At 44.3% G+C, this 27,828-nt stretch overlaps 2 protein-coding genes across 3 annotated transcripts in view; one reads left to right on the top strand and one right to left on the bottom strand.

The window, feature by feature from the left end:
- LOC135310816 (ubiquilin-1-like) overlaps window positions 1-27,828 on the bottom strand; it is a 140,893-nt gene that overhangs the window by 25,894 nt on the left and 87,171 nt on the right. The window lies entirely within an intron of this gene.
- Window positions 1,466-26,065, top strand: LOC135310803 (DDB1- and CUL4-associated factor 12). Of its 2 annotated transcripts, none has more exons than XM_064439785.1 (7): window positions 1,466-1,741; window positions 2,996-3,056; window positions 5,329-5,522; window positions 6,481-6,546; window positions 13,722-13,884; window positions 17,577-17,761; window positions 18,498-22,240. In XM_064439785.1, exons 1-7 carry the CDS (start codon window positions 1,604-1,606, stop codon window positions 18,654-18,656), a joined length of 966 nt encoding a protein of 321 aa, XP_064295855.1. In that variant the 5' UTR covers window positions 1,466-1,603; the 3' UTR covers window positions 18,657-22,240. The 2 variants fall into 2 exon arrangements, with proteins under 2 accessions (XP_064295855.1, XP_064295857.1); XM_064439787.1 differs by lacking the exon at window positions 18,498-22,240 and adding an exon at window positions 24,974-26,065 and having other exon boundaries at window positions 1,467-1,741.

The raw sequence follows: 27,828 nt of genomic DNA, 5'->3' as shown, positions 1-27,828 counted from the left end.
TGGGGGGCTGTATCAAAGGCCTTGGAGAAGTCCAGGTAGACAATGTCCACTGCCCGCCCCATGTCATCCAGGCAAGTCACTTTGTCATAGAAGGCCACCAGGTTTGTCAAGCACGATCTGCCCTTAGTGAAGCCGTGTTGGCTTTTCCCAATCACATGCTTCATTTGACTTGTGATGGCCCCCAGGAGGATTCGTTCCATAACTTTCCCAGGTACTGAAGTAAGGCTGATGGGCCTATAGTTACCCAGGTCCTCCCTCGAGCCTTTCTTGTAGATAAGGGTAACATTTGCCTCCCTCCAGTCCTCTGGGACATCCCCCGTTCTCCATGACTTCTCGAAGATTACGGAGAGTGGCCTTACAATGATGTCAGCCAGCTCTCTCAACACCCTCGGGTGGATGGCGTCAGGGCCCATCGATTTGTAGGGGTCAAGCTCCTGTAGTAATTCATGTACTAACTCTTCCTTCACTGATGGTGGGTCAGTGTTTGGATCAATCGGCAATTTTGTTCCCAAAGCCTGGGACGCAACAGTGTTGGTAAAGATAGAGGTGAAGAAAAGTGTTGAGAACCTCTGCCTTTTCTGCATCGTTGGTGACTGACTCTCCTTTTCCGTTTAACAGTGGCCCTATGTTTTCCTTCTGTTTCTGCTTATGGTTGATATGTCTGAAGAAACCTTTCTTGTTATTGTTGATGTCTACAGCCAGTTTCAATTCTAACTTGGCTTTTGCTTTTCTGACTGCATCTCTGCACTCTCTGGCAATGCCCTTGTAGTTCTCAGTGGCTAGTCCTCCACTTCTCCATTTCTGGTGTGCTTCCCTTTTGGATTTGAGTAGACCCAGGAGGTCATGGTTGAGCCAAGGGGGCCTCTTGCTCCGCTTACTTCCCTTTCCTTTGTAGGGGATAAATTGGCTTTGTGCTTCCAATAGAGAGTTCTTGAAGAACTCCCAGCACTCACTAGCTCCTTTGTCTTCCATGGAGGCATCCCACAGGATCCCTCCCAACTGAGCCAACTATATTTAGTTACTATTCTCTGTGTATCACTAGAAACTAAACTTCAATTATATAAATTTATAAAGTGTCAGTTTGCCAAAGCCAAAACTTCATGGTAGGTATCTTATCTGGGAGGCAGGAGACTTGTGCTAAGCTCCCTGGGCCTTACTGGCTGTTTTGAGGTGGGTCTCTCTCTCACTGCTCTACAGGGAAACTGGAAAACAATATTATTTTGTCATGGTATTGAACAGGGAAAAGAGTTTTAGATTCAAGGGTTCTGTTAAATGGAAAACTTCCCATGACAAATTTCTCTTCTCTCTTCCATTGCTGTGAAAACCAAATGGGATGATTAAAATAAAACCCACTGTAATTAGGTTAGTTTAGTTCTTAAAAGAAGGAACTTATGCATTTTTTTCAACCATACTTGCAGCATTTTGTGGATTCCAACTTTAAAAGAATGTCAGTTAAAAATAGGGAGGATATTTGACCATCTTGTTTTTCTTATCTGTTTGATAATGACTTACATCTCCTGGTTTTTTTTCCCAGTTATTTGTGGTAGATGTCCAGACTGGTCAAATTACCAAGATTCCTATTCTGAAAGATCGTGAACCCGGCATGGTGAACCAGCAGGGTTGTGGTATTCACGCCATTGAGCTCAATCTCTCAAGGACCCTTCTGGCCACAGGTGGAGACAACCCCAACAGTCTTGCAATTTATCGTCTGCCTACACTTGATCCTGTCTGTGTGGGAGATGTAAGTGGGAGTATTTGGGGAAAGTTTATTCTGTCGCTTACAAGAATTACTGCTTTGAAGTGCATAAGGTCAGAGCGAGATTAAGATTTGGGAGTCTTGTTAATGGAGAGTGAATTTCTGAAAGCTTGAAAATTTCCTGATTAAGTAGTCTTTTTTGACAAGATATCTTAAATATGAGTGAGTACACAGACATGTCAGATGATTCTCAGGGTTCTGAGTCAGATTTCTTTCTCACCCTCATTCAGGTCTACTTCAGATTACTTTTAAGCATTGAAAATGTAACAAAATCTTAATTGTTAAAGTCTAATTGTGGTGGTGACCTCTGAAACTAGTTTTACTGAAAAAGCTCTTTTGAAAAATTGAAAAGATGGTACAAGTTGTTCAAGTTTTCCCCTTCTTCAGTGCAGTTTATGTATGTATTAGTCCAGAAGCGGAACTTGGCTTTGAGGATTAATTCTAACCCAGTGGTTTATGGCAGTTTGATAGACTGCTTATATTTCTGAAACATCATGAGGTGTCTTTAAAATAGCTAGTCTTAAAAAGGAAAAGGTTGAAATAAGTATAGTGGTGTCCTGTAAGCACTTCTTGATTCAGGACTTCACATAGATATTAACTACAACAGCAGAGGTCAGGTTGGTTTCTGCAGCAGCAGATAACCAGCTGCAGAAAGGCTTGACTCCAAAGATTTGTATGACTTATTATTCATTTGTGTACTGCTGTGACTGAAGCTTTTCAAACGGAACTAGAGCCTTATGGTCTTTTTGTTCCTCACAGGTTTTTCACCTGCTAAAGAAAAGATATTTTTTTTTTTTAAGTAATAGTCTTGAAAAATTAATCTGTAGGTCATATTTTGTAAACATAATGTTTTGGTTGCTTTTTATAGTAGGGATGTGCATTTGCTCAAATAAAAGTATGTAGCTACTTCACAGAAGTAAAGAATGCTGCTTTCAAAATGGAAAACCAAGTCCTTAGAATTGATATCAATTTGTCCTTGGCCAGAGACCTGTTTTTCCATCACCTAATTGCTCTACACTAATTATACACCTCAAAATAAAGAATAAGTTAAAATTACCATTAGGTACTTAAACTGCTCCAGCTTGATACTGGAATCTTATCTGTATGTTTTTAATGTAGGTCTGCCCTTATGAGTTTGTACTAAAAAAACCCAAGTGACTGATACTTGTCTGCTTTGAGACCACTCTAGAATATAATGGCATGGAAAATCTGTCGTCTTTTTTTTTTTTTTTCTTTTAGGATGGACATAAGGACTGGATATTTTCAATTGCATGGATCAGTGATACTATGGCTGTTTCTGGTAAAGTCAATTTTTAAATCTTTTTCCCGGAATTTTATACTGGTTGTTGTGGTTGAGCCCCAGTCAGCAACCAAGCACCATGCAGCCGTTCACTCACTCCCCCCACAGTGGGATGGGGGAGAGAATCGGAAGGGTAAAAGTGAGAAAACTCCTGGGTTGAGATAAAGACAGTTTAACAGGTAAAGCAAAAGCTGCATGTGTAAGCAAAGCAAAACAAGGAATTCATTCACTCCTTCCCATGGGCGGGCAGGTGTTCAGCCATCTCCAGAAAAGCAGGGCTCCGTCACACGTAACGGTTACTTGGGAAGACAAACGCCATCACTCCAAACGTCCCCCCCTTCCTCCTTCCCCCAGCTTTATGTACTGAGCATGATGTCATATGGTATGGAATGCCCCATTGGTCAGTCGGGGTCAGCTGTCCTGGCTGTGTCCCCTCCCAGCTTCTTGTGCACCCGGCAGAGCATGGGGAGCTGAAAAAGTCCTTGACCAGTGTAAGCGCTACTTAGCAACAACTAAAGCATCTCTGCATTATCACCACTGTTTCCAGCACAAATGCAAAACATAGCCCCATACTACTACTATGAAGAAATTTAACTCTGTCTCAGGTGAAACCAGGACACTGGTGTACAGCACTTGATAGGTCTTAGGGAAGCACCTTTATCAAGGTATTTGAAGCCACTTGGAACTACTTTGCCTATTTAAACCATTCTCAGTCTTAATACAGTGCTTTGCTTTATTTGTAGGGCCCTGGTCTAGATTTGATATACACACACACATACCCCCCCACATTAGAAGGAGCACTACTGTCTTTACAGTAGGTGTTGCCGTGAGAGGGTGTCTAAACACAGTGGATTGAAAGGAAGGATTCCACACAAGAAGAATTTGAAGAGGGGTATTGGTTATCAGTTAATAACTTTGGAATATGGCAGAGCAGTTTAGGTTTCCTGAAATCCTATGAAAGACTGATTAATGAAAGCTCAGTTTGTTTTATCAAACTATCAGTAAAGTTGTGTGTGTATGTATATGTATCACACATACTATGGCAGTTAATATAGAAGGCTGTAATAGAATAGGTCAGTTACTGACTTCTTAGTAACTAGTTGGATAATCAGTGTAACTTCATAAAGTATTACTTGGGTAAAGGCAGCAATACTAATATGCTGTTGCATTAATGTAGTGGTTTACTGGCTTTCTGTGCTGACAGGATGTAGTATTCTGTACAGGGAGGTGTCAAACTGCAGGTGACAGAAAATTGTAAGTCTCCTATAGAATTTAAATACTTGAATTGTTAGTTCAGTAATAATTTAAAAAAAAACAAAACAAAGCTAATCCTGGAGTTTGATTTTTGAATTTAATATAAAAGTTGATCCTTGCAACTCTCCAACCCAAATATTTGCATTAAAAAAATATTAAGGCATGTTGTGTAGGGAAGAAATTGAGGTACGTGTCAAATCTGTCAGAGCTGACTTAGATGGAAGTGAGTTGCTTAAACATCAGAAGGGATGGGTATAGGACCTTGGATTAAGCCTGTGCTGATCTGTGAACCAAAGACATTTAGCTTTCTTCATCCAGTATTATTACTCTTATTGATTCATATTTTGGATTAATATCTTCAAATTCAATAGAAAAATGAGTTCTTGCTTCTTTGGCCTCAGTTCCTGTGTTACATTCTTTAAATGAAAGGTTGCATGGGTTTTAAAAAAATATTTAAGAACAATTTGATACAAATTGTGGTTTGAAATAGCTGCTTCTGTTCAGTTCACAGATGTGTGTGTACATATCCATAAGCATACTGGTAGAAATCAAATGATCCAAAATTGGTGTAAATATAACTGAGTTTTCTTGGCGGTTTTTGTATTGGCTTAACAGACTCTGTCAGTCTCAGCCTTGGTAAGCCAGGCTGAACATATAGGCTATTCAGTCACCTCTGAGTTTATTATACATGTGACTCTCTAATGGTGATTGTTGTACAGGATTGTGGGTTTTGATGCATCCTAATCAGTTTGAAAACAGATGAGGTGATTTAGCTACTTGGAAACCATGTAGACAAACTGGTTGACAATGAATTCACAATGTTATGAACTTTACAGCTCAGTAAAATCATGTTTTCGTTAATAACAATATATAGACACCAACAGCGTGTTCAGTTAGATTAAATTAATAGTAATAGTATCCTTCCTTTCTTTCAGACCCTATTGTTTATTACAGTTTCTTTTTTTAAAAAAAGGGGAATTATGTATATGTGAAATGCTGTTATGGACTATTTATTCAGGTTCCCGGGATGGTTCAATGGGTCTCTGGGAAGTCACAGAAGATGTGCTGTCCAAAAGTGATGCCAGGCATAATCTCTCTCAAGTTCCTGTCTATGCCCACATAACACACAGGGCTCTGAAGGATATCCCCAAGGAGAACACCAATCCTGACAACTGTAAAGTCCGAGCATTGGCTTTCAACAATAAGAACAAGGTCAGTAAGATAAGCAAGACAGTTGAAAAGTCCTGAAGCTGTCCATATGTATTAGAAAAAAAAGTAATCTAAACCACATTACTGGATAAGCAACCTAATATTTTTTTCCCTGATCCTTTTGCATCTTTCTCATATGAGATGGTCGCCTTTATCTACTATGTCTGCTTCTGCCCCAAGTGATTGGAGAAGTCCAGTAGAAAAAAAAAATCGGATGTTTTCAGAAGGAACAGTTTTCTTGTGGGTTGCTGTTTTGATGGCTGAATTGTTACTGGATTGCTCAGCAAAGTGAGGTGACTGACACACAAGGCAGGCACTAGTGCTTGCTTTGGTGTTATTTTGTTGGCATTTGACAAACAGTAAATGTTAACCTCCCCCATGCTGATCTCTTGTTATTGCTAGAGGTTAATTGTACCGGGGCAAGTGGGAGTAGCAATTCATCCCCCACTACTTTTCTTTCTGCCCTCAAAGAACAGGGAGGGTCTGAAGCAAAGGTGGGTGTGCTATCAGAAGCATGGTGCTCCTGCAGGCTTTATTTTTCACTACAGCTGTTAATTACTCCTCTGTGTTGGAGGCTTCGTGTAGCCTTTTTCAGTAGAGTAGTGCCTGGAAAGAAATGTTTACTTCAGGGTCAGAATCAGTGTAGGAGCTGCTGTAGAGAATTGCCAACCCCAGCTTGTACTGTCTAATAATTCATTATTTGAGTGTCTAACAAGATCTGTACTTTTTGAAAATGATTTTTGGTTATTTACAGTTTTATTAATTCTTATTCTACCTGGCACCTTTGTGCTTATATTGCATTCTATCAAGATCAATGTAAAATGAAAATTTATCTTGATTAAGCATGTACAGGATTATGGATGAATTCAATCTGGAGCATGCAACCTGCCTAGTAGAGTGTGAGTTTGTAAGGACATCTATAATACAGAAACTAACTCACTTTTTTTTTTTTAATTCATAGGAACTGGGAGCTGTGTCCCTAGATGGGTATTTTCATCTTTGGAAAGCAGAGCACATGCTATCAAAGGTGCTTTTCTGTTTGTTGGTGTAAAATTTCAAAAATTCCCTAGCAGTTAAGGCTGTTCACTAGTCTTCATCTCCTTTAAATGCTTGAAGAGCAGCGGTGTTTTACAAAAACACTTAAAAGCTTTATGTAAAATGAAATGTCCTAAAAATTAGAACTTGGAGAGAAACTCCCCTTATTTTGGAGGGTGGGAGGTGCTCTTAGCTTTCTGCCAGTTCTGGGTGAGCTGAAGTGAACTGTTCCATAGGGTATGATGGATACTTGATTAGCAGCAGTGTTCATAAAGGAAGTTGCACTTAAAGTGCAATTGAAGATCTATACTAGTGTATGAAGTAAGCTTTTTAACTGAGAGCTGATGTCTCTGTACGCCTGCTGAAGAAATAACAGCAGCTTAGAAAGATGTAAAACAATTTACCAAAACATCCATTGTTCTTTGCATAATACTTGGCTTCAGCCTTTATCATCTCCATTTGGTTCAGATAAGGCATCCAATTTCCTTCAGTGGTGGTTTGTTTTTTTTTTTTCTCTGTGTGCTGGTTTTGGCTGAGAAGGGGTTAATTCTCCTCACTGTGGGGGTCGGCTACCTTTCCAGCTTCCCGCGCTCTGCCGCGTGGCGGGGGGGCTGGGAGGAGCAGGGCCATGGTGGGGGCGGCTGACCCCGACTGGCCAATGGCAGGTTCATTCCATACCATGTGACACCATGACCAATATATTGAGGTGGGGGCAGTTGCAGCGCCAGCGCGGAGGCGGCGCGGGCAGTTTGTTCCGGCGGTTCGTTCCCCCTCTCCCCTCCCTTCCCCCTCCCCCGGGGCTTTGCGCCTCTCGTTGTTCTCCTTTACATTGCATTTCTACTGTTGTTTTCTTTTAATTTTAATTATTAAACTGTTCTTATCCCAACCCACGAGCGTTACCCTTCTGATTCTCTCCCCCATCTACCGGTGGGGAGTGAGCGAGCGACTGTGTGGGGCTGAGCTGCCGCTAAACCACGACAGTCTTTTTGGCGCCCAACGTGGGGCTCAAGGGTTGGAGATAACAACAGCTGCTGGTCACAGCACCATGTTGTCTTTTTTGCAGTTGGTGTTAAAAATCGGTGTTGGTTTGTTGAGTCTGCTGTGTTCTGCTGTGATTAGTAATGTTTTGCCTACAAGATTTGTTATACAAACACTCGTTTTCAGCTTTATCTGGTATTTGGGGTTTTTGCTGAAACCGTTACTGTACTTTGGATACCACCTTGTTGAGGCAATTAGCAATTATACCTCCTCCTCTGAGAGATTTTATATGGAGGAAATACAGAATAGTACCTTTGCAACTTTGTTCTATGATGTCTGTGCCTTTGTTACAACAATGTCTTTGTATCTTGAACATCCTTGGGTGGTTAAGGTGCACTTATTGTTAGTTTTTGGGCATGTTGTTTTGGTTTTGACTAAGCAACTTAAGAATATCACCCAGAAATCTGCCCCAAGGCTTGATAGTTACGAGTGGCAGGGCATGGGCAAATACCTAGGGCAGTGGGCACCCCCAGTGTTTTGGAGTTTCACCCCCGAACAAGTGCAGAATCCTAAAAAACTAGTAGAATATTTGGAGGATGTATGTTGTTACGCTGGGAACTCCAGAGAGACACAGATAACTGCAACATGCTGGGGTCTGGCCCATGCATACCGAGCCCTGCTCAACAGCATTCAATGCCCCCAGGGGGAAGAGAATGTCTCTGGATTGAAATGCAAAGTGACTGGCACTGTAGACAATCCAGCCCGGACAACAGGCACTGCAGCCACTCAAACCCCCACAACAAGTACCAGAGCTAGCTCAGAAAATAAACCCGTACCAGTATCAGTTGCCCCCATACACAAGACAAAATATTGGAAGCGGACATCAACTCGTTTAGAACGGGATGATGAAGAACCAGGGCCATCGCGGGGAGAGGAGGGAGAAGTCATAAATGAAATAGAGACCACCCGATCCCTGTCCTTAAGCGAGTTGTGAGATATGCGAAAAGATTATAGCCATCGTTCAGGTGAGCACATTGTCACCTGGCTGCTCCGATGCTGGGATAATGGGGCCAGTAGCCTGGAACTAGAGGGAAAAGAAGCCAAACAATTGGGATCCCTTTCTGGGGAAGGGGGCGTTGACAAAGCAATAGGAAAAAAGCCACAAGCCCTCAGCCTCTGGAGGCGACTCCTGTCTGGAGTGAAGGAAAGGTATCCCTTTAAAGAAGATGTTACATATCGCCCAGGAAAATGGACAACTATGGAGAAAGGCATCCAGTATCTAAGGGAATTAGCTGTGCTTGAGGTGATTTATGGTGACCTGGACGATCAACGGTCATCCAAAGATCCAGATGAAGCCGAGTGCACACGACCCATGTGGCGGAAGTTTGTACGGAGCGCACCATCTTCGCATGCAAACTCATTGGCAGTGATGTCCTGGAAAGATGACGAGACACCAACGGTGGCAGAGGTGATAGATAAACTCCGAGATTACGACACAAATATCTCTTCCTCGCTTGTCTCTGCTGTGGAGAAACTATCCCAAGAGGTCCAGCAACTCAAAGAAGATCTGTCCTACTCCCCACCTCGACAGAGCAGTGTCTCAGCTGTTAGGAATAAGCGTCCTTTGGCTCAAAGAAGGGGATACACACCACGGGCCACCCTATGGTTCTACCTGCGTGACCACGGAGAGGACATGATGAGGTGGGATGGCAAGCCTACCTCGACCCTACAGGCACGAGTGCATGAACTGCAAGGAAGAACAGTCACTCAGGGGGGCTCTTCCAGGAAAGCCGCTGCTCCAATTTCCAGTGAACAAGTCCCCAGACAGAGGAGTAGAAGCGCAGATTTTATTTCTAAGTGTAATAGAGGGACTCCTGATTCACATTTGCAGGAAGTGAGTTGTGACTGCCATGATCAGGACTAGAGGGGCCCTGCCTCCAGCCGGGTGGAGGAAAGGGATAACCGGGCTTACTGGACTGTGTGGATCCGATGGCCTGGCACATCCGACCCACAGGAGTATAAAGCTTTAGTGGACACCGGCGCACAGTGCACCTTAATGCCATCGAACTATATAGGGGCAGAACCCATCAGCATTGCTGGAGTGACAGGGGGATCCCAAGAGCTAACTGTATTGGAGGCCGAAGTGAGCCTAACTGGGAATGAGTGGCAGAAGCACCCCATTGTGACTGGCCCCGAGGCTCCGTGCATCCTTGGCATAGACTACCTCAGGAGAGGGTATTTCAAGGACCCAAAAGGTTACAAGTGGGCTTTTGGTGTAGCTGCCTTGGAGACGGAGGAAACTGAACAGCTGTCTACCTTGCCCGGTCTCTCAAAGGACCCTTCTGTGGTGGGGTTGCTGAAGGTCAAAGAACAACAGGTGCCAATCGCCACCACAACAGTGCACTGGTGGCAATATCGCACCAACAGAGACTCTCTGATCCCCATCCATAAACTCATTCACCAACTGAGGAGCCAAGGAGTCATCAGTAAGACCCACTCACCCTTTAACAGCCCCATATGGCCAGTCCGGAAGTCTAATGGAGAGTGGAGACTAACAGTAGACTATCGTGGCCTGAATGAAGTCACTCCACTGTTGAGTGCTGCTGTGCCAGACATGCTAGAACTTCAATACGAACTGGAGTCAAAGGCGGCCAAGTGGTATGCCACAATTGATATTGCTAATGCATTCTTCTCAATCCCTCTGGCAGCAGAGTGCAGGCCACAGTTTGTTTTTAGTTGGAGTGGGGTCCAGTACACCTGGAATCGACTGCCCCAGGGGTGGAAACACAGTCCTACCATTTGCCATGGACTGATTCAGACTGTACTGGAACAGGGAGAAGCTCCAGAACACCTTCAGTACATTGATGACATCATTGTGTGGGGCAACACAGCGGAAGAAGTTTTTGAGAAAGGAGAGAAAATAGTCCAAATCCTTCTGAAAGCTGATTTTGCCATAAAACAAAGTAAGGTGAAGGGACCTGCACGAGAAATCCAGTTCTTAGGAATCAAATCGCAAGATGGTCGTTGTCATATTCCAATGGATGTGATCAACAAAATAGCAGCCATGTCTCCACCAACTAGCAAAAAGGAAACACAAGCTTTCTTGGGCATTGTGGGTTTTTGGAGAATGCATATTCCAAATTACAGTCTGATTGTAAGCCCTCTCTATCAAGTGACCCGGAAAAAGAATGATTTCAAATGGGGCCCTGAGCAACGACAAGCCTTTGAACAGATTAAACGAGAAATAGTCCATGCAGTAGCTCTTGGGCCAGTCCGGGCAGGACAAGATTTAAAGAATGTGCTCTACACTGCAGCTGGGGAGAATGGCCCTACCTGGAGCCTCTGGCAGAAAGCACCAGGGGAGACCCGGGGTCGACCCCTAGGGTTTTGGAGTCGGGGATACAGAGGGTCCGAAGCCCGCTATACTCCAACTGAAAAAGAGATATTGGCAGCATATGAAGGGGTTTGAGCTGCTTCAGAAGTGGTTGGTACTGAAGCACAGTTGCTCCTGGCACCCCGACTGCCAGTGCTGGGCTGGATGTTCAAAGGAAACATCCCCTCTACACACCATGCAACTGATGCTACGTGGAGTAAATGGGTTGCACTGATTACCCAGCGGGCTCGAGTAGGAAACCCCAGTCGCCCAGGAATCTTGGAAGTGATTATGGACTGGCCAGAAGGCAAAGATTTTGGATTATCACCAGAGGAGGAGGTGACACGTGCTGAAGAAGCCCCACTGTATAACCAACTGCCAGAAAATGAGAAGCAATACGCCCTGTTCACTGATGGGTCCTGTCGCCTTGTGGGAAAGCACCGGAGATGGAAGGCTGCTGTATGGAGTCGTTCAAGACAAGTAGCAGAAACTGCTGAAGGAGAAGGTGAATCGAGCCAGTTTGCAGAGGTAAAGGCCATCCAGCTGGCCTTAGACATCGCTGAACGGGAAAAGTGGCCAGTGCTCTATCTCTATACTGACTCCTGGATGGTGGCAAATGCCTTGTGGGGCTGGCTGCAGCAATGGAAGCAAAGCAACTGGCAGCGCAGAGGCAAACCCATCTGGGCTGCCGCACTGTGGCAAGATATTGCTGCCCGGGTAGAGAACCTGGTTGTAAAGGTACGTTATGTGGATGCTCACGTCCCCAAGAGTCGGGCCACTGAAGAACATCGGAACAATCAGCAGGTAGATCAGGCTGCCAAGATTGAAGTGGCTGAGGTGGATCTGGACTGGCAGCATAAGGGTGAAGTATTTCTAGCTCGGTGGGCCCATGACACCTCAGGTCATCAAGGGAGAGATGCAACATACAGGTGGGCTCGTGATCGAGGGGTGGACTTGACCATGGATATTATTGCACAGGTTATCCACGAATGTGATACATGCACTGCAATCAAGCAAGCGAAGCGGGTAAAGCCTCTGTGGTATGGGGGACGATGGCTGAAATATAAATATGGGGAGGCCTGGCAAATTGACTATATCACACTCCTACAGACCCGCCAAGGCAAGCGCCATGTGCTTACAATGGTAGAAACAACGACTGGCTGGCTGGAAACATATCCTGTCCCCCACACCACTGCCCGGAACACTATCCTGGGTCTTGAGAAACAAGTCCTGTGGCGACATGGCACCCCAGAGAGAATTGAGTCAGACAACGGAACTCATTTCCGAAATAGCCTCATAGACACCTGGGCCAAAGAGCATGGCATTGAGTGGGTGTATCACATCCCCTATCACGCACCAGCCTCTGGGAAAATTGAACGGTACAATGGACTGTTAAAAACTACACTGAGAGCAATGGGGGGTGGAACATTCAAGCACTGGGATACACATTTAGCAAAAGCCACGTGGTTAGTCAATACGAGGGGATCTGCCAACCGAGCTGGCCCTGCCCAGTCAGAATCCTTACGTACTGTGGAAGGGGATAGAGTCCCTGTAGTGCACACAAAAAGTATGCTGGGCAAAACAGTCTGGGTTCTTCCTGCCTCCGGCAAAGGCAAACCCATTCGTGGGATTGCTTTTGCTCGAGGACCTGGGTGCACTTGGTGGGTGATGCGGGAGGACGGAGAAATCCGATGTGTGCCTCAAGGGGATTTGATTTTGGGTGAAAACAGTCAATGAACTGAATGGCACAATGTGAACTGCTATATAATACTGTGTGTCACCTCTGTGTTGTACCAATGATATCAGAGTACGAGCCTCCCAACCCATGGAAGATCAACTATGAAACAAGCCGTGCAGCAGTGATGGAACGATGACTGACTCGGTATGCAGCGACCCAGCGCCACACACCATCTCTCCCACCCGGAAAGACTGATACAACAGATGGAGCCCAGAGTCATGAACTGGATGAACTCAATGGACATTTTTAATGGACATTGTACAGGGAAGGTCCATGAACTAAGGGAATGATGTCTGTGTATTATGTTAAAGGATGGGAAGGGGAGGGGTGGTGGTTGGTATGGTTGTATTGCATCATATGGGACCTGGGCATGGTGTAAATGGTATGGAATAAGGGGTGGAGAATGTGCTGGTTTTGGCTGAGAAGGGGTTAATTCTCCTCACTGTGGGGGTCGGCTACCTTTCCAGCTTCCCACGCTCTGCCGCGTGGCGGGGGGGCTGGGAGGAGCAGGGCCATGGTGGGGGCGGCTGACCCCGACTGGCCAATGGCAGGTTCATTCCATACCATGTGACACCATGACCAATATATTGAGGTGGGGGCAGTTGCAGCGCCAGCGCGGAGGCGGCGCGGCGTCGGGTCGGTGGGCGGCGCGCGGCTGCGGCGCGGGCAGTTTGTTCCGGCGGTTCGTTCCCCCTCTCCCCTCCCTTCCCCCCCCTCCCCCGGGGCTTTGCGCCTCTCGTTGTTCTCCTTTACGTTGCATTTCTACTGTTGTTTTCTTTTAATTTTAATTATTAAACTGTTCTTATCCCAACCCACGAGCGTTACCCTTCTGATTCTCTCCCCCATCTACCGGTGCGGAGTGAGCGAGCGACTGTGTGGGGCTGAGCTGCCGCTAAACCACGACACTCTGGGTCAGGTTGTTGCTTTTCTCTTAGCTCTTTTGTTGTGCCAAACTTATTTTTTAGCTACATATTTTTTTTTCTCACTGCAGCTTTCTTGAACGTAGCTTACAGACTTGTTCTGTTAACATTTTTGTTCTTTTCTCATAATGCATTGATTTGTCTTTCTCTGTTTCCAGTTACTTTCCACAAAGTTGCCATACTGCAGGGAGAACGTGTGTTTGGCTTATGGTCAGGAGTGGTCGGTGTATGCAGTAGGATCACAGGCTCATGTCTCGTTTTTGGATCCCAGGCAACCTTCTCATAATGTTAAATCTGTCTGTTCTAAAGAACGAGGCAGTGGTAAGAAATTTGTCAAAGTGTGTGCTTCAAATGGTTTGCTTGTAGAAATAGCTCTTAAGACTGCAGTAAGATAAGCTTTTAATAAATAGGAAGGGTTTTTCATGTGATAGACTAAATCATTAATAGCATATATGGGTTTTGCTTTTATGACAGTATTCCTTGAGCAACTAACAAACCAAACTTAAAAGCAACTCTGAAGTCTAGTGATAGACAACACTTGTGCTTTTATGATTGTACAACTAAATTGTACACCATCCAAATATTACTGAACTTTTAAGTGTGTGTTTTACTTCTGCTTATTTTTTACTGTGTCTTATTCTGTTTTACTTCATCTCAAAGCAAATTCAGTCTTCGTACCACTTACTACTGTCTATTCTTGCATTTTTCTCTGGGAATGGAAAAATAGCATGTTGTCTGCTCTGTGCTATCATATTGGGAGTCTGTGCTGTGAGGGAATGCTTGCTTTGTAATTTTAAAGCCGTGAGTGAGACTCTTAATTTTCAGTGTATATTTATTTGCTTTAAATATACAAAAGCTCACTCTTTTAAGAAAAAAGTTTGCAGATTTGAGCGCTGTTTTCCTTTTCTGATGTGGGATGCAGTATGTCCAATTGAATCTTACACCAGGGCCAAGTGTGAGGGCTTGCAGGGTGCATGGTCCCATAAGCTTCTTCCCATACCCTTTTATTTTCAAGCATGAGAAGGCACTGTGCTGTGATGCCCATTTTAAACTATATTAATCCCAGGCTAATAAGTTGCAGTCCTTATTTAGCTTGGCTCTAGGCATCCATCTCTTCATTGGGCAAGTTATCAAAAGAGAATGCATGTAGGCAAGGATTAGGAGTTTTATTTATATGGTTACTGGAGTTCAAATGGTGCTGTCTAGATAAATGTCAGGGTCCGCTTTTTTCAGATACAGGAGAAGTTTCTGTAGCAGAAAAGGTGCTTCACCAGCTCATGTTGTCACCCGAACATCTTACCAGCAACAGCCCTTGTCCTGACCCACTGTCGGTGAGGGCTCTGTGGAGGTCCTGATGCTGTCACCCTTCAGTATCATAGGGAAGAAATACCAAGACACTGGAGCGTGGTGCCCAGTGGTGGCTGAAAGCTTCTGCCTTGAGTATGTGATCATCCCTGCTGGGGGGGATGATCTATGTGTAGGCAGTATTTCTGGGGCACTAGTTCATGTCTGGAGAAAGCATTTGTTCAATGCTGTTTTCTGTTCTGCATAGTAGGCGGATCTTTTTCTTTTGCATGGTGGTGGAGGCACTTAATTCCCAAGATAGTGTTTCAACTTTCTGTTGTTCTCACTGGGACTTGGAGTGGTGAGCACCTCTAGAAAGTAGACTGTTTATTGATTTGCGGACTAAAATCTGGGTTGACTTTTAAGTTCTTTGAAGTGTTACCTGAATGTGCTTTCAGCTTCCAAATGTACCTGCTGAATGTAGTAAGTCCACGTTAACTTCAGATTGTTAGTGTTGCATACAAAAGCAGGTCAGAGAAAGGACACTTAGACTGGAACCGGGGGTGGTTTTTACCTAGTGTAACCCTGTCTGCTCTACGTGAGAAGGTAGCTAATGCTTTTTAGTGCCTCTTGTAAGTGTTGCTTTTCTTAGCAGCTGTATAGGGAAGTGCAGGCCCTGGACTCTAGTTCTTGATCTGTGAGAGCAACTGCTTTCTGCTCAGCTGGTGTGCAGTGCAATGTCGTGTGTCCTTGACTTTATGTCCTGAAGGCAGCAATGTTAACATAGTGGACAGAGCTTGCGCAGTACAGACTCTGTGCCTACTCTGTGTAGGGGACACTACTGTGTCTTCATTTCCTTCTGGGATATGTAGAGCCTCCCTGCCTCTCAGGAGCAAGACTCAATTTGCTGACCCAAATAGTCCAGGTCCACAGGTGGTAGAGTGCTGGGAATGTAGGAGAGCTTACCATGATCAGTTCTAGGCACAAGTTGTGCTTTTAGTTTGCCAATGATTAATCTGAGGTACTTCAGCTCTTTAGAAGCCAATTTGAAGTGCTGTTCTTGAAAGCCTGTTCTAATCATCCTCTTAGTAGTGGGTACATCAGATTCCTTCAGTTAATTTTTTTTTATTAGAGAAAGATCCACAGTCATTCTGCATTTTATAGCTTTTTGTTAATAAATTGCATTGAAAAGTATATGCCATCTGCTTTCATACTCCACCTGTTTGTTAATTAAGTGTTCTGCTGGGTTGCTTGTCAAGAGCACTTTTGGAGCAAAAATAAGAGGAAGTCCCCTCTCGTGCCTTTCTCTTCTTATCCAAGTGACTGCTCTTGCTGATTGCAGAAAGCTTTAAGCCCTCTGCATGTATTTGCCAGAGCCAGGCCCTTGTAATGGGGGGGGGAAGATGTCTCCAACTTGCTCAGATGCATTTGTAGTTCTCTGAATTAAAGTGGACATTCTTATGCTAATCTGGTAAATCTACTTCAGCAGGTGTGAGACTTGCACAGTGGTTTCCCATCTATTAAGCCTGCAGCCAAGACTTCACCTCACATCTGGAGCATGACAATATGACCTTGCCTGTTCTAAGTGTGTGTCACATATGCTGGTGGTTGTGGATGTAATATCAGGTTGCTGAGGTGGAAGAATGAGGATGTGTTTCTAGTTAGGACTCTATACAGAGGGGAAAGGGAAGAGTTTATAACCTGGTGTCTCATGTTGTGCAGGAAGGAAAAGCATAGATGTGTTGGGGTTTAATCTGTGTAAAGAGTTGTTTGGGGAAGAATGCTTACACAGAACAAACCTTTTGCACAATAAATAGAGATGAGATGACAGGACACTTTGCAAATTCCTACATACAGAATCTCCCCAAGACTATTTCCAAAGGATCCTTGTTTAGCTGAGGCTTCAGATTTAGATTCTGTGAAAACAAAATTTACTCCTTTTTCTTAATCTAATGGCATCACTGAATTGTGCTAGAATGTTTTGTTTGGACTGGAAACTTCTTGTAGCTTCCCATGTTCTGGTGTAATATGGTGGTGCTTGGGCTGTAGGATTCTTAATCCGTTTTCATTGCTGGGTGAAGTGCTAAAGGTGCCAGCTATAAAAAAAAATAAGGTGTGCTTGCGTGAGAATATTTGAGCAGGGGTAGCTTCAAAATTATTCAAGAGCCTGATCTATCTTAGCAGCAAATTGACTAGTGGTTATGGTCATACTTGCCTACAACTAGCCTGTTGATCAGCAAAATGCACTTGGTGGCAGCTGGGACAGTAATTTTTTCTTACATAATCACTTATCACAGCTTGGCAGGTAGGGTGTGAGCTCATGGAGGAAACCAATGTGATGTTCTTTCCTCTGTTGCCATGTACGCGCTCATGGTGTGCTCACTTAAAGGTTTGTGGCAGACAGAACAAAGCTGCTCTTGATCCTAAATGGCTTATGATCTTTGCTTATCTGGCAGAGCTGGGGCCTGCTGAGAATGAAGCTGCTTACTATGCACCATCAGTGTAGCTGATGGCCTCAGAGGAGAAGGGAAGTAGTATATGTAATTGGAGCTGCTGTTTCAATAGTATCAATGGGATGCTATGGAGCATAGCAGTGGGAAAACTTATATGTTGTGGAGAATACTAGTAGGTAGTTCCTCTTAAAAATATTAGACATCAAGCAAGCAGCACTGCAGAGCCAAAGCATCCATCTTCCTTACTGTGTTGTATGTCCCTTCTCTGTTTGACAGGCATTCGATCGGTGAGCTTCTATGAGCACATCATCACAGTGGGAACGGGGCAAGGTTCCTTATTGTTTTACGATATCAGAGCCCAGAGGTTCCTGGATGAAAAGCCCCTATGTGCCTGCTATGGACAGAAGCAGAAATTAGGAGGAAGTGAAATTTTGAAGTTGACTACTGGGAAAGGCTGGCTGGTGAGTAGCCATAGGGCTCAAACCAGTTCTTTTTGTAGTAATGGGAGCTATTGTATGAAATGTATCCCAGTGAAACAGCGATCATGTAACCAGTAACTGTAATCATGAAAAGAAGTGCTGCAGAATTGCTTTCTGCAAAAGCTTTATGAAAAGGTATTGGATGGTTGGTTGCTTGAGTGTAAGGCATACTGACTACTTTTCTTATGCATGGATTCATAAATGAACTAGATTTTATACCTTTATATTTTCGAATGTAACCTAACTTCTGGTTTTCAGAACCTCAAACACAAAATACGTTGTCTTCCTTTAAAAACATGCTACTCTAACGTGGTACTCAAAGTAAGAGAGATTTAATTGTGTGCAATTTTAGAAACTGTGGCTTCCTAAGGTAATGCCATAGCAGGCGCTTGAGTTCCATTTCCTGTATGTTATCATAAAGCAGTTAATGGCTTTCTCACTTCTCTCTATCTTTTGTATCATTGTGGTATAACTTTAAAAACTAATGAAACTTGCTGTCTTCCCTACCCTTCACCTTCCCCCCTCCAATGTTTGGCCCAAACGTCCTCAGAAAAAGCTTCAGGGTGACTCTGGTGTCTTCAAGTCGATCTGTCTGAAGCTTCAGGGAGTATTAACAGAAAAGATCCCTTTTTAGGCTCTGGAAGCTACCTTCTGCTTTTGTGCAACAAGGTTTTGGGTTTGTTTGGCAACAATAACAATCTAAACTTTCCTTTAACAGAATCATGATGAAACCTGGAGGAATTATTTTTCTGACACAAATTTCTACCCAAATGCTGTTTACACCCACTGCTATGACTCGTCTGGAACGAAACTTTTTGTGGCAGGAGGCCCCCTTCCATCAGGACTTCATGGGAATTATGCTGGTCTCTGGAGCTAACGATAACTCTTTATAAATGCTGATCTTTACACAGATTTCCACTTTTCCTTCCCTTTTTTTAACAACAAAATTGTGTGATGCCATTGATTTCTGATTTAAACGCAAGTTATTTTTTGGCAGAGTTTTCTGTTGGTCTCCAACAGTCTTGTACACCTTTTTGAACCAGTTTTCTGCTTTAACCTCCTTGATTCTTTATATGAAGGGGTTTTGAAATCCCTTTTTTACTGTATTTACTCCAAAAGACTCTTCCCCCACATTTCACAGAATCACAGGTTGGAAGGGACCTCAGGGATCATCTAGTCCAACCTTTCTGGGAAGAGCACAGTCTAGACAAGATGGCCCAGCACCCTGTCCAGGCGACCCTTGAAGGTGTCCAACGTGGCCAAGTCAACCACTTCCCTGGGGAGATTATTCCAATGGGTGACTGTCCTCGCTGTGAAAAATTTCCCTCTGGTGTCCAATCGGAATCTCCCCAAGAGCAACTTGTGTCCATTCCCCCTTGTCCTCTCCATGTGGCTCCGTGTAAAAAGGGGGTCTCCATCTTCTTTGTAGCTACCCGTTAAGTACTGGTACATGGTGATGAGCTCCCCTCTGAGCCTCCTTTTCTCAAGGCTGAACAAACCCAGTTCTCCCAGCCTATCCTCATATGGCAGGCTTCCCAGTCCTTTGACCATCTTGGTGGCCCTTCTCTGGACCCCTTCCAGCCTGTCCACATCCTTTTTGTATAGCGGGGACCAGAACGGGACACAGTACTCCAGGTGTGGCCTGACAAGCGCTGAGTAGAGTGGGATGGTGACGGCTTTATCTCTGCTGGCGATGCCCTTTTTGATGCAACCCAGCATCCTGTTGGCCTTCTTGGCCGCAGCAGCACACTGTTCGCTCATGTTGAGCTTCCTGTCCACCAGGACCCCCAGGTCCCTTTTGACAGAGCTGCTCTCCAGCCAGGTGGATCCCAGTCTGTGCTGCAGTCCCGGATTATGTTATCCCAGGTGCGTGACCTCACACTTGTCCTTGTTGAACTTCATAAGGTTCTTGCTGGCCCACTCTTCAAGCCTATCCAGATCCTCCTGCAGAGCAGCTCTCCTTTCTGGAGTGTCTACTTCCCCACTCAATTTGGTGTCGTCTGCAAACTTCATCAGGCTACACTTGATGCCGTTATCCAGATCACTTATAAAGATATTGAATAATATTGGGCCCAATATCGATCCCTGGGGGACTCCACTTGTGACAGGTTGCCACTTGGAAAAGGAGCTATTTACCACCACCCTTTGGGTGCGGCCTGTCAGCCAGTTCCCCACCCACTGCACAGACTACTCGTCTAGGCCGTAACGCATCAATTTCTCCAGGAGGAGACCGTGGGGGGCTGTATCAAAGGCCTTGGAGAAGTCCAGGTAGACAATGTCCACTGCCCGCCCCATGTCATCCAGGCAAGTCACTTTGTCATAGAAGGCCACCAGGTTTGTCAAGCACGATCTGCCTTTAGTGAAGCCGTGTTGGCTTTTTCCCAATCACGTGCTTCATTTGACTTGTGATGGCCCCCAGGAGGATTCGTTCCATAACTTTCCCAGGTACTGAAGTAAGGCTGATGGGCCTATAGTTACCCAGGTCCTCCCTCGAGCCTTTCTTGTAGATAAGGGTAACATTTGCCTCCCTCCAGTCCTCTGGGACATCCCCCGTTCTCCATGACTTCTCGAAGATTACGGAGAGTGGCCTTACAATGATGTCAGCCAGCTCTCTCAACACCCTCGGGTGGATGGCGTCAGGGCCCATCGATTTGTAGGGGTCAAGCTCCTGTAGTAATTCATGTACTAACTCTTCCTTCACTGATGGTGGGTCAGTGTTTGGATCAATCGGCAATTTTGTTCCCAAAGCCTGGGACGCAACAGTGTTGGTAAAGATAGAGGTGAAGAAAAGTGTTGAGAACCTCTGCCTTTTCTGCATCGTTGGTGACTGACTCTCCTTTTCCGTTTAACAGTGGCCCTATGTTTTCCTTCTGTTTCTGCTTATGGTTGATATGTCTGAAGAAACCTTTCTTGTTATTGTTGATGTCTACAGCCAGTTTCAATTCTAACTTGGCTTTTGCTTTTCTGACTGCATCTCTGCACTCTCTGGCAATGCCCTTGTAGTTCTCAGTGGCTAGTCCTCCACTTCTCCATTTCTGGTGTGCTTCCCCTTTGGATTTGAGTAGACCCAGGAGGTCATGGTTGAGCCAAGGGGGCCTCTTGCTCCGCTTACTTCCCTTTCCTTTGTAGGGGATAAATTGGCTTTGTGCTTCCAATAGAGAGTTCTTGAAGAACTCCCAGCACTCACTAGCTCCTTTGTCTTCCATGGAGCGAGCTGAAGTTTGCTCTTCTAAACTCCAGGCCCCTTGTCTTAGAGCTGACCTTCAGCACGCTCAGCAGGATCCCGAACTCCATAATATTGTGGTCACGGCAGCCAAGGCTATCACTAACCGAGATACTACAAAGTAGGTTTCCTTGGTTTGTGCATAGCAAGTCCAGCAGTGCCTCATTCCTGGTTGGCCCATCTAGCATTTGTATCAGGAAACAGTTCTCTACGCATTCCGGGAACTTGGTGGATGACATGCGAGCTGCTGTATTGTTCTTCCAGCAGATGTCTGGGTAGTTGAAGTCACCCATAAGGACCAGGTTCTGTTGGACAGAAGCTTGCTTTATTGCCCCAAGTATCTCTTCATCAGCACTGTCATCGTTGTTAGGAGGTCGGTAGCAGATGCCCACTGTGAGGTCCTGCTTGAAGACAACCCCTCTGACTTTAACCCAGAGGCATTCGATAGAGCAGTCGCAATCACCATAGTTGACTTCGATACATTTGAGGTTTTCCTTAATGTAGAGTGCAACTCCTCCACCTCTTCTACCCTGCCTGTCCTTACGAAAGAGCCTATAACTGTTCATCGCAATCCCCCAGTCCTTTGAGTTGTCCCACCATGTTTCAGTTACTCCTATGATGTCATAACCTTCTGAGCGGGCATGGAGCTCCAGTTCCTCCTGTTTGTTTCCTAGACTGTTTATTAGGGAAAATTCAGGTGCTGAATCTTAAAATCTCATTAAACTTGTACTTTTTTATTTGTCCATTCACCTGGTCTCATTTCCTTTTCAAGGCCTCCCACAGTCTCAGGGTATATAAATCACTATGACTCATCCAAATAATACCGAAACAGACCAACCAGAGGTTAATGTGCCTTCCTCTTCTGGTACCTTAATTTTTGTAAAGTTATCTCACAAACTTGTCACTGTCTTAGGGCTGGGTATATGCATCATCTTTTTCTAAGATGTACATGTTGAAGTTGCAACAGGTTTGTATTGCTACTTGTGACTTGTTCTATTCGCTTTAGGATGTGGTGTAGACACAAATCAATGCACTGGTTTGTCTTGGGATCAGTCTTACCTGTGACATCTAGCAGTGCTTGCGTGTATGTTAATGTGTACACAAATGCTGGATCTTCCCCATTGCCTATGATGTATACGATGCACAAACTACTCAAGGTGTTTTACAATGTACGGTGATCACAACTTGTTGCCTGAGGGTAGGATGTCTTAGAGTGAACTGGTTTTAATGTGGTTTTTTTTCCCAACTATATTTAATAAGATCCAAAGCCTTGGGTGGGGGGGGGAACAAAACACAAAACAAAAAATCAGGACTTGCTGATGCCTGGATTAGGTACAAAAGCCAGGTTCTGATGTTTGTTAACAACTCTTGCAATTCCACCCATTTAACAGAGCCTTTCTCGGCTTGCTTTTTCTGTCGCGAGCTGTGTCAGAAACAGCACTGGATCCCGAACTATCACAGAAGCTGTCAAGTGAAGTAGTAACAGCTCTCTTCAAATGCTACAGTGCACATTTTTAATTGTAAGGTAAAACTGTTCAAAATTATTAATGCAGCTTGCAAATGGGACAGTGGGAAATTGCAGATAGTATTGAAAACCAGCCTGTCTGTACATGGGGCTCAGTGTTCAGAGTTACCTTGTAAATTGTTTCTCTCCTCTGAGAAGTTGTTGGTTTTTTTTTTTCTTAAATACAAAGACATTACATGTTTGGCTTTGTTTTCTGAATTGGCAAAGGATATCTTAAACTCCAACTGACATCTGGAATTTAGGCTGAGTTTGTCTCTTATGCAGATAGCAGAGGATGGTGTGATTGATGCAAGCTGTCCCTTCCGAGCTGTAAGGTTAATTTGACCATAAGAGCATGGAAACAGAAACACTTCTTCCTTTGCTGTGGCCTTCAATGGGCATGCATATCCACAATTAACTGAAGTAGTATTGCATTCTGTTGATCCATGAGGCTACCTTTGTTTTTAGAATCAGTACGATGAGTCATCAGTGTATTGACACTAATACATAGTCAAGGAACTCTAACGTATGTATATTTTCTGTGCTAACTGTATTTGTTCTCTGTATCCCAGTGCAGACTTAATCTGGAGTTTTCTTTTTAGTTCTTGCTAACTTTTGAGTTTCTTCAAATTCAGTAAAGTCCTGTTTTTATCACACTCACTTTTCAGAGTAGAACAGATTGGTTTAACTTTGTTTTGTAATCTTTAGCACCTTCCTCTTTTCCCCTTTCTTCCTAGTTCACCTTTAATAATCAGTTCAAAGCTGCTTGCCTAGTCCAAAAAATATTGAGTCATAATAAAACCTGTAGCCCACTGTAGAAAGAGCACTCTGTGCTTTTACCATAAACTTCAGTGGCTGGCTGCTGCCTTGGAAGTGGGGACTCCATTCCTGCACAGTCTACAGAAGCTGAGAATCTCTTGCATCTGTATTGTACAGTGGATGTCAGCAGATCAGGAAGTGGAGGAGCCCTGTGTCTGCACCCAGTGTGTTTGTTAAACTGATCAGTGGTGGTTTAGTCAACCAGAGAACTGGCATCTTTGGCTGCTACTCGATGTTATAACTAAAGATTACATTGAGGGCAAAACCAGGAGGGTGCATCAGTGACTTTCTGCTGACTTGATCCCATTTAAAGGCTTTCTCCACAGACTTTTTTTCTTTTGCGTATTTGGTGGATTGTGAAAAAAACTGTGCTATAGTAGGTCTATGAGCTAAACCCTAACTCTGTGCTCAAAAGGCAAAAGTTATTATAATGAGCTTTGGCCAGCAGTAATGCCAAAGGCTGGCTATGCTCAGAGATGAGCTGGTAATGGAGTGTTTGAGCAATGGAAGTCTTGAGGGTTTGCTCCATCATGCCTTATGCTTATGTGACTGCAGATTAGTTGCTCTCAGAGCTTGTGAAACTGCTGGTCATCCCTCTTCAAATTAGATGTGAAGATGGCATGGGGAAGAACCAGTTTCCTCAGCGGTCACTCACTCTCCCCCTCATCACTCAAGGTTACCAATGCACTTTGTTTTTGTGATTGACTATGACTAGTGTGCTTTACAGCTGCCACCAGCCACCTCCATGTGCTTCCTGCTGGCATGATGGAGTGAAAGGGCCTTGTCTGCAGCTCCTTCCACCTGGTTGGTTGTTGAATCAGCATGAGCTGTACATGCAGGGGTATAACAGGCCAGCTGGGATTTACAGCTGCAGTTGGCTGCTCTGGGCTTCTCTCACAGTGCAGGTGTGATTGTGGGACTATTCCGAAAAGGTCTGGATAAGTAACTTCTGATGGACTCTCTCACTCTCGTTCAAAACGCTGTCTCTCCATTCTCAGCCTCTTGTCCCAGCTTCGCTCCCATCTTGCCACCCTCTACCTCTCAGGACTTGAGCAAGTTCCCTGTCCTCTCACGGCTTACTAGTTTGGGGATCAGTTCTGCAAAGCCCGGGGGCACCTGTTTAAGCCCTACTGCAGTTTACTTGCCTAGGCAGTAGCTTGCTGAATTGGGGCATTGCTTACAGTCTCCCTATTCATTTGACTCAGCCCTGGATATCTCTGGACTTCTATCCCCTTTTCAGTCTGAAAGGCTTTGCTCCAAACTCATTCCTGCTTCATAAAGGAGTTGATTCCTGTACTGCTGGCTATCTCAATTTGGTGGCTTTTATTTTTCTTGTTTATTCTGGGGTTCACTGCATATGTATGAAATCCTACTGACTTTCTCAACTCTCCTGATTGTGGTACAGGGGCCCATCCTGTGAGGCATCAGAATTATTTGTCTACTTCCAAAGTACACGGAAACAAGGATTTCTTACATGAATTTTAGGGAGGAAAAGCAGCTGTGCACACACCAAGTGGAAAGGTATCTCTGGGTAGAATAGGTGAGGGAGCAGTTTAAGAATTTTAAATAGAAGAACAGTAACTGAGCTTTTGGGTTTCTTTTTTAAAAATTGCTTTAACAGGAGCTTTGTCTGTGTTCTAATTCACAGAAAGTTGCAATGTAAACTGGGGTTTTCTGTTCATCAATGCAAAATGTACCTCTCAACTACAATGCAAGAGTCGGTCTCTGTCTCTCTCTGTTTTCAATGGAAGAAGTTTAACTGACGACTGATTTAATTTGTTTCTTGCCCTTAAGTGTAATCATCCACACAACAGTCCTTGCTGGTCTTTCCCAAGCACCATACAGCACTATATACCTATTTAAAAGCAAAATGGGGATTGCATTGAGCAGTAGAACCTGCTGAACTTCCTTGGTTTGAAACACACACTGGAGAGAAGAGTCCAGGTTCTATGTGTTAAATACAACTTTAAACCAATGCAGCTACTCTCTCCGATCAGTACCACTTCCTACTTTTCCCTCCATTTAGATGGAAATTTAAAAGTAAACCCAGCAATATGTGATCCAGTTGACATGCTTGCAGGCGGAACATGGGGTTCTTGAAGTTTGAGGACTGAGATTTCTCTTGTGGAAGAATTTGGTGTGGGTGCAAGAGTTTGGAACTTGGATTACAGCTCCTCTGCCAGCTTACTAAATGCAGTCGAGTACTCTGGACTTTTCTGAAGATGACTGTGGTAGAAGAGCTGTGAAGGTGCGGTCTGGAACTGATCATTTTAGGTAATCTGTGCGTTGCTTGACTACATGGACAATGTAAAAGTGATTTTTACAGATTGCTTTCCATGTGTCGGTCACAAATAACTCTTAATTTGCTGTTTGGAGGAAAACTGTTAATAGATGCATTTCCAGATCAAATTAAGAGCCTAATTTTCCATCTTGCATTAACCAGGTTACTGTGTTCACATGTCAGAAAGATGTTGCTCTTTGAAAAAGTACGTTAGTGTATGTGGCAATGACCCATGCACTTCTAAAATACCTAGATCTGTGTACATTCTCACCTGAGTATCGTTAACCATGCTGCAGTCTGACAAATGGATGTTTTACTACTGCTCTGTTATATAGATAATTGTAATTAACTGCAGGTTTTTTTCCACTACTTAAAGTTGTGTGATCTGAAAATTGGTGAACAAAAAGTATTTGTGCTTCTTACTATGGTTATCTCTAAATAAAATGTATTTGTATAGTGTGTTGGCTTGGCTGATCGTTTCCTTTATTTGCTAATCATCCCACTGCAAGTAAATCAGGGGCAGTTTGAGAGCAAGTGGGCTTGGGTTCCTCCCTGTAACAGTCCAGCCTCTGTGGTGGTGACATGACTGATTCAAAGGAGATAGTTAAATGTGTTGTTTTTCCTTCACCAGTGAGTGGATTGATATCCCAAGGGTAGGTTCTCAGCTTATTCCTGTTTTTCATAGCTTAAACATCAGTCCTGTTCTCTGTACAGCTGCAGTAACGCTCCTTGCTTCCATAGGAAATGTATCTAATGGCAGAGATAGGACTGTTAACACTCTTCAAAATATCTCCTTCCTGTTCTCGTCTTCTGGTACCTCATTTGTTCTGAGGCAAGAGTTTCCTTTCAACCACTTTATTTTTCTAAGAAGGAAGTACTTTTTAGAAGCATTAGGCAGCACAGATACCTATAGGTAGACAGTTAGGTATAGGACTGTTTCAGGAAGACCTTATGTACCACCATATTTTCATTGTACAGGAGAGTGAGGCCTCTGTCCAGCTGTCCTATTTCCCTGCCTCTTCTTCCCTGCCTAGAATGGGGAAGGTTATTTTTTGGAGAGGAGAAATGTCCTTAAGAGATTGAAGCTTTATGTTGGGGGTTAAAATCTTCACACTTGGACTCACCCTGAGGTGCTAGTTTCCATGGTCATGTCTCCAACTGCATCATCTCTGCTCCCTGTAGTAGGCGTTACTGATGCTTGTGGATGCTAGAAGAGGAGAATCTAAAAGGCACATGACTACTATACGGCCATCCTACTGAGCCTTATACCAAAACTGTTTGAGAGCTGAGAGATGGAAAAAAAAAAACAACCACAAATCCCTGGCCCTGGAGACATGCAAGAGATGATGGGTTAGATGTGTGGTGGGATGAGGCTAGAAGGCATTGGTAGCAGTACAGCCTGTGGCTCCTGTCACAGCCATGGATTTGGATGAGCTTGTGCTGACCACTCAGTGTGGAAGCTGGAGCTGAACTGCTCATGAGCTCATGAGCTGTGCATTCCTAGATGGTCATGCTTGCACAGAAGGGGTCCCCTGCTAGGCTAATGCTTTTGTAGCTACCCCTATGACTCATAAGAAAGTGAGAGGAGCGTGAAGGGACAGTTTAAGCTATAGAAAAGGCTCCGGCAATGAGGGTTACTAACTCCCCAGCTGTATCGGATGCTCCATCGAGTACAGCATTCAGATGGTGTGGGACCTGTCAGCTGACTTGCAGGACCAAAAAAGGATTGGGGATGGCTGAGGACCTCAGGAAGTACCGAGACAGTCAGTACTCATTCAGCTCCTAGATGCGTGTCCAGTTTAAATCTCAGCAATGAAGAGTCCAAATCCTCCCTCAGCAGCTAATTCTAGTATTCACCTATCTTGTCCCATCATCTGTCTTGCAGGTCCCCTTGCTTTCCCATTCACTGTGCAGATGAAGCCGTTTGTTCCCTTCTGTGGGGCAGCTCATCTCATTTTGTTGAAAGGGATTTTTTAACCCTTTCATGGCCATGGTCTTCACTCCTTATACTGAACAGTCCAGGTTCCCTCAGCGCTTTCTCACTGGCTGTGCTTGGCGTGTGTGTTTGGCCATCGTAATTGCTGGCTGTGGAACCAAGATGAGATCCATTGCGCTCCTTGGCCTGGAGCCTGCAGCAGGTCTGTGCTGCTGAACAAACTTTTACTGTACACTGCAAAGATGGTGGCAGTGCACATTATTCCTTTCAACACTATCTACTGCCT

Source organism: Phalacrocorax carbo (assembly GCF_963921805.1).
Source record: "Phalacrocorax carbo chromosome W unlocalized genomic scaffold, bPhaCar2.1 SUPER_W_unloc_1, whole genome shotgun sequence".
Lineage (NCBI taxonomy): Eukaryota > Metazoa > Chordata > Aves > Suliformes > Phalacrocoracidae > Phalacrocorax > Phalacrocorax carbo.
The sequence above is the reverse complement of the archived record's forward strand: the minus strand, read 5'-3'. Positions and strand labels throughout refer to the sequence as shown.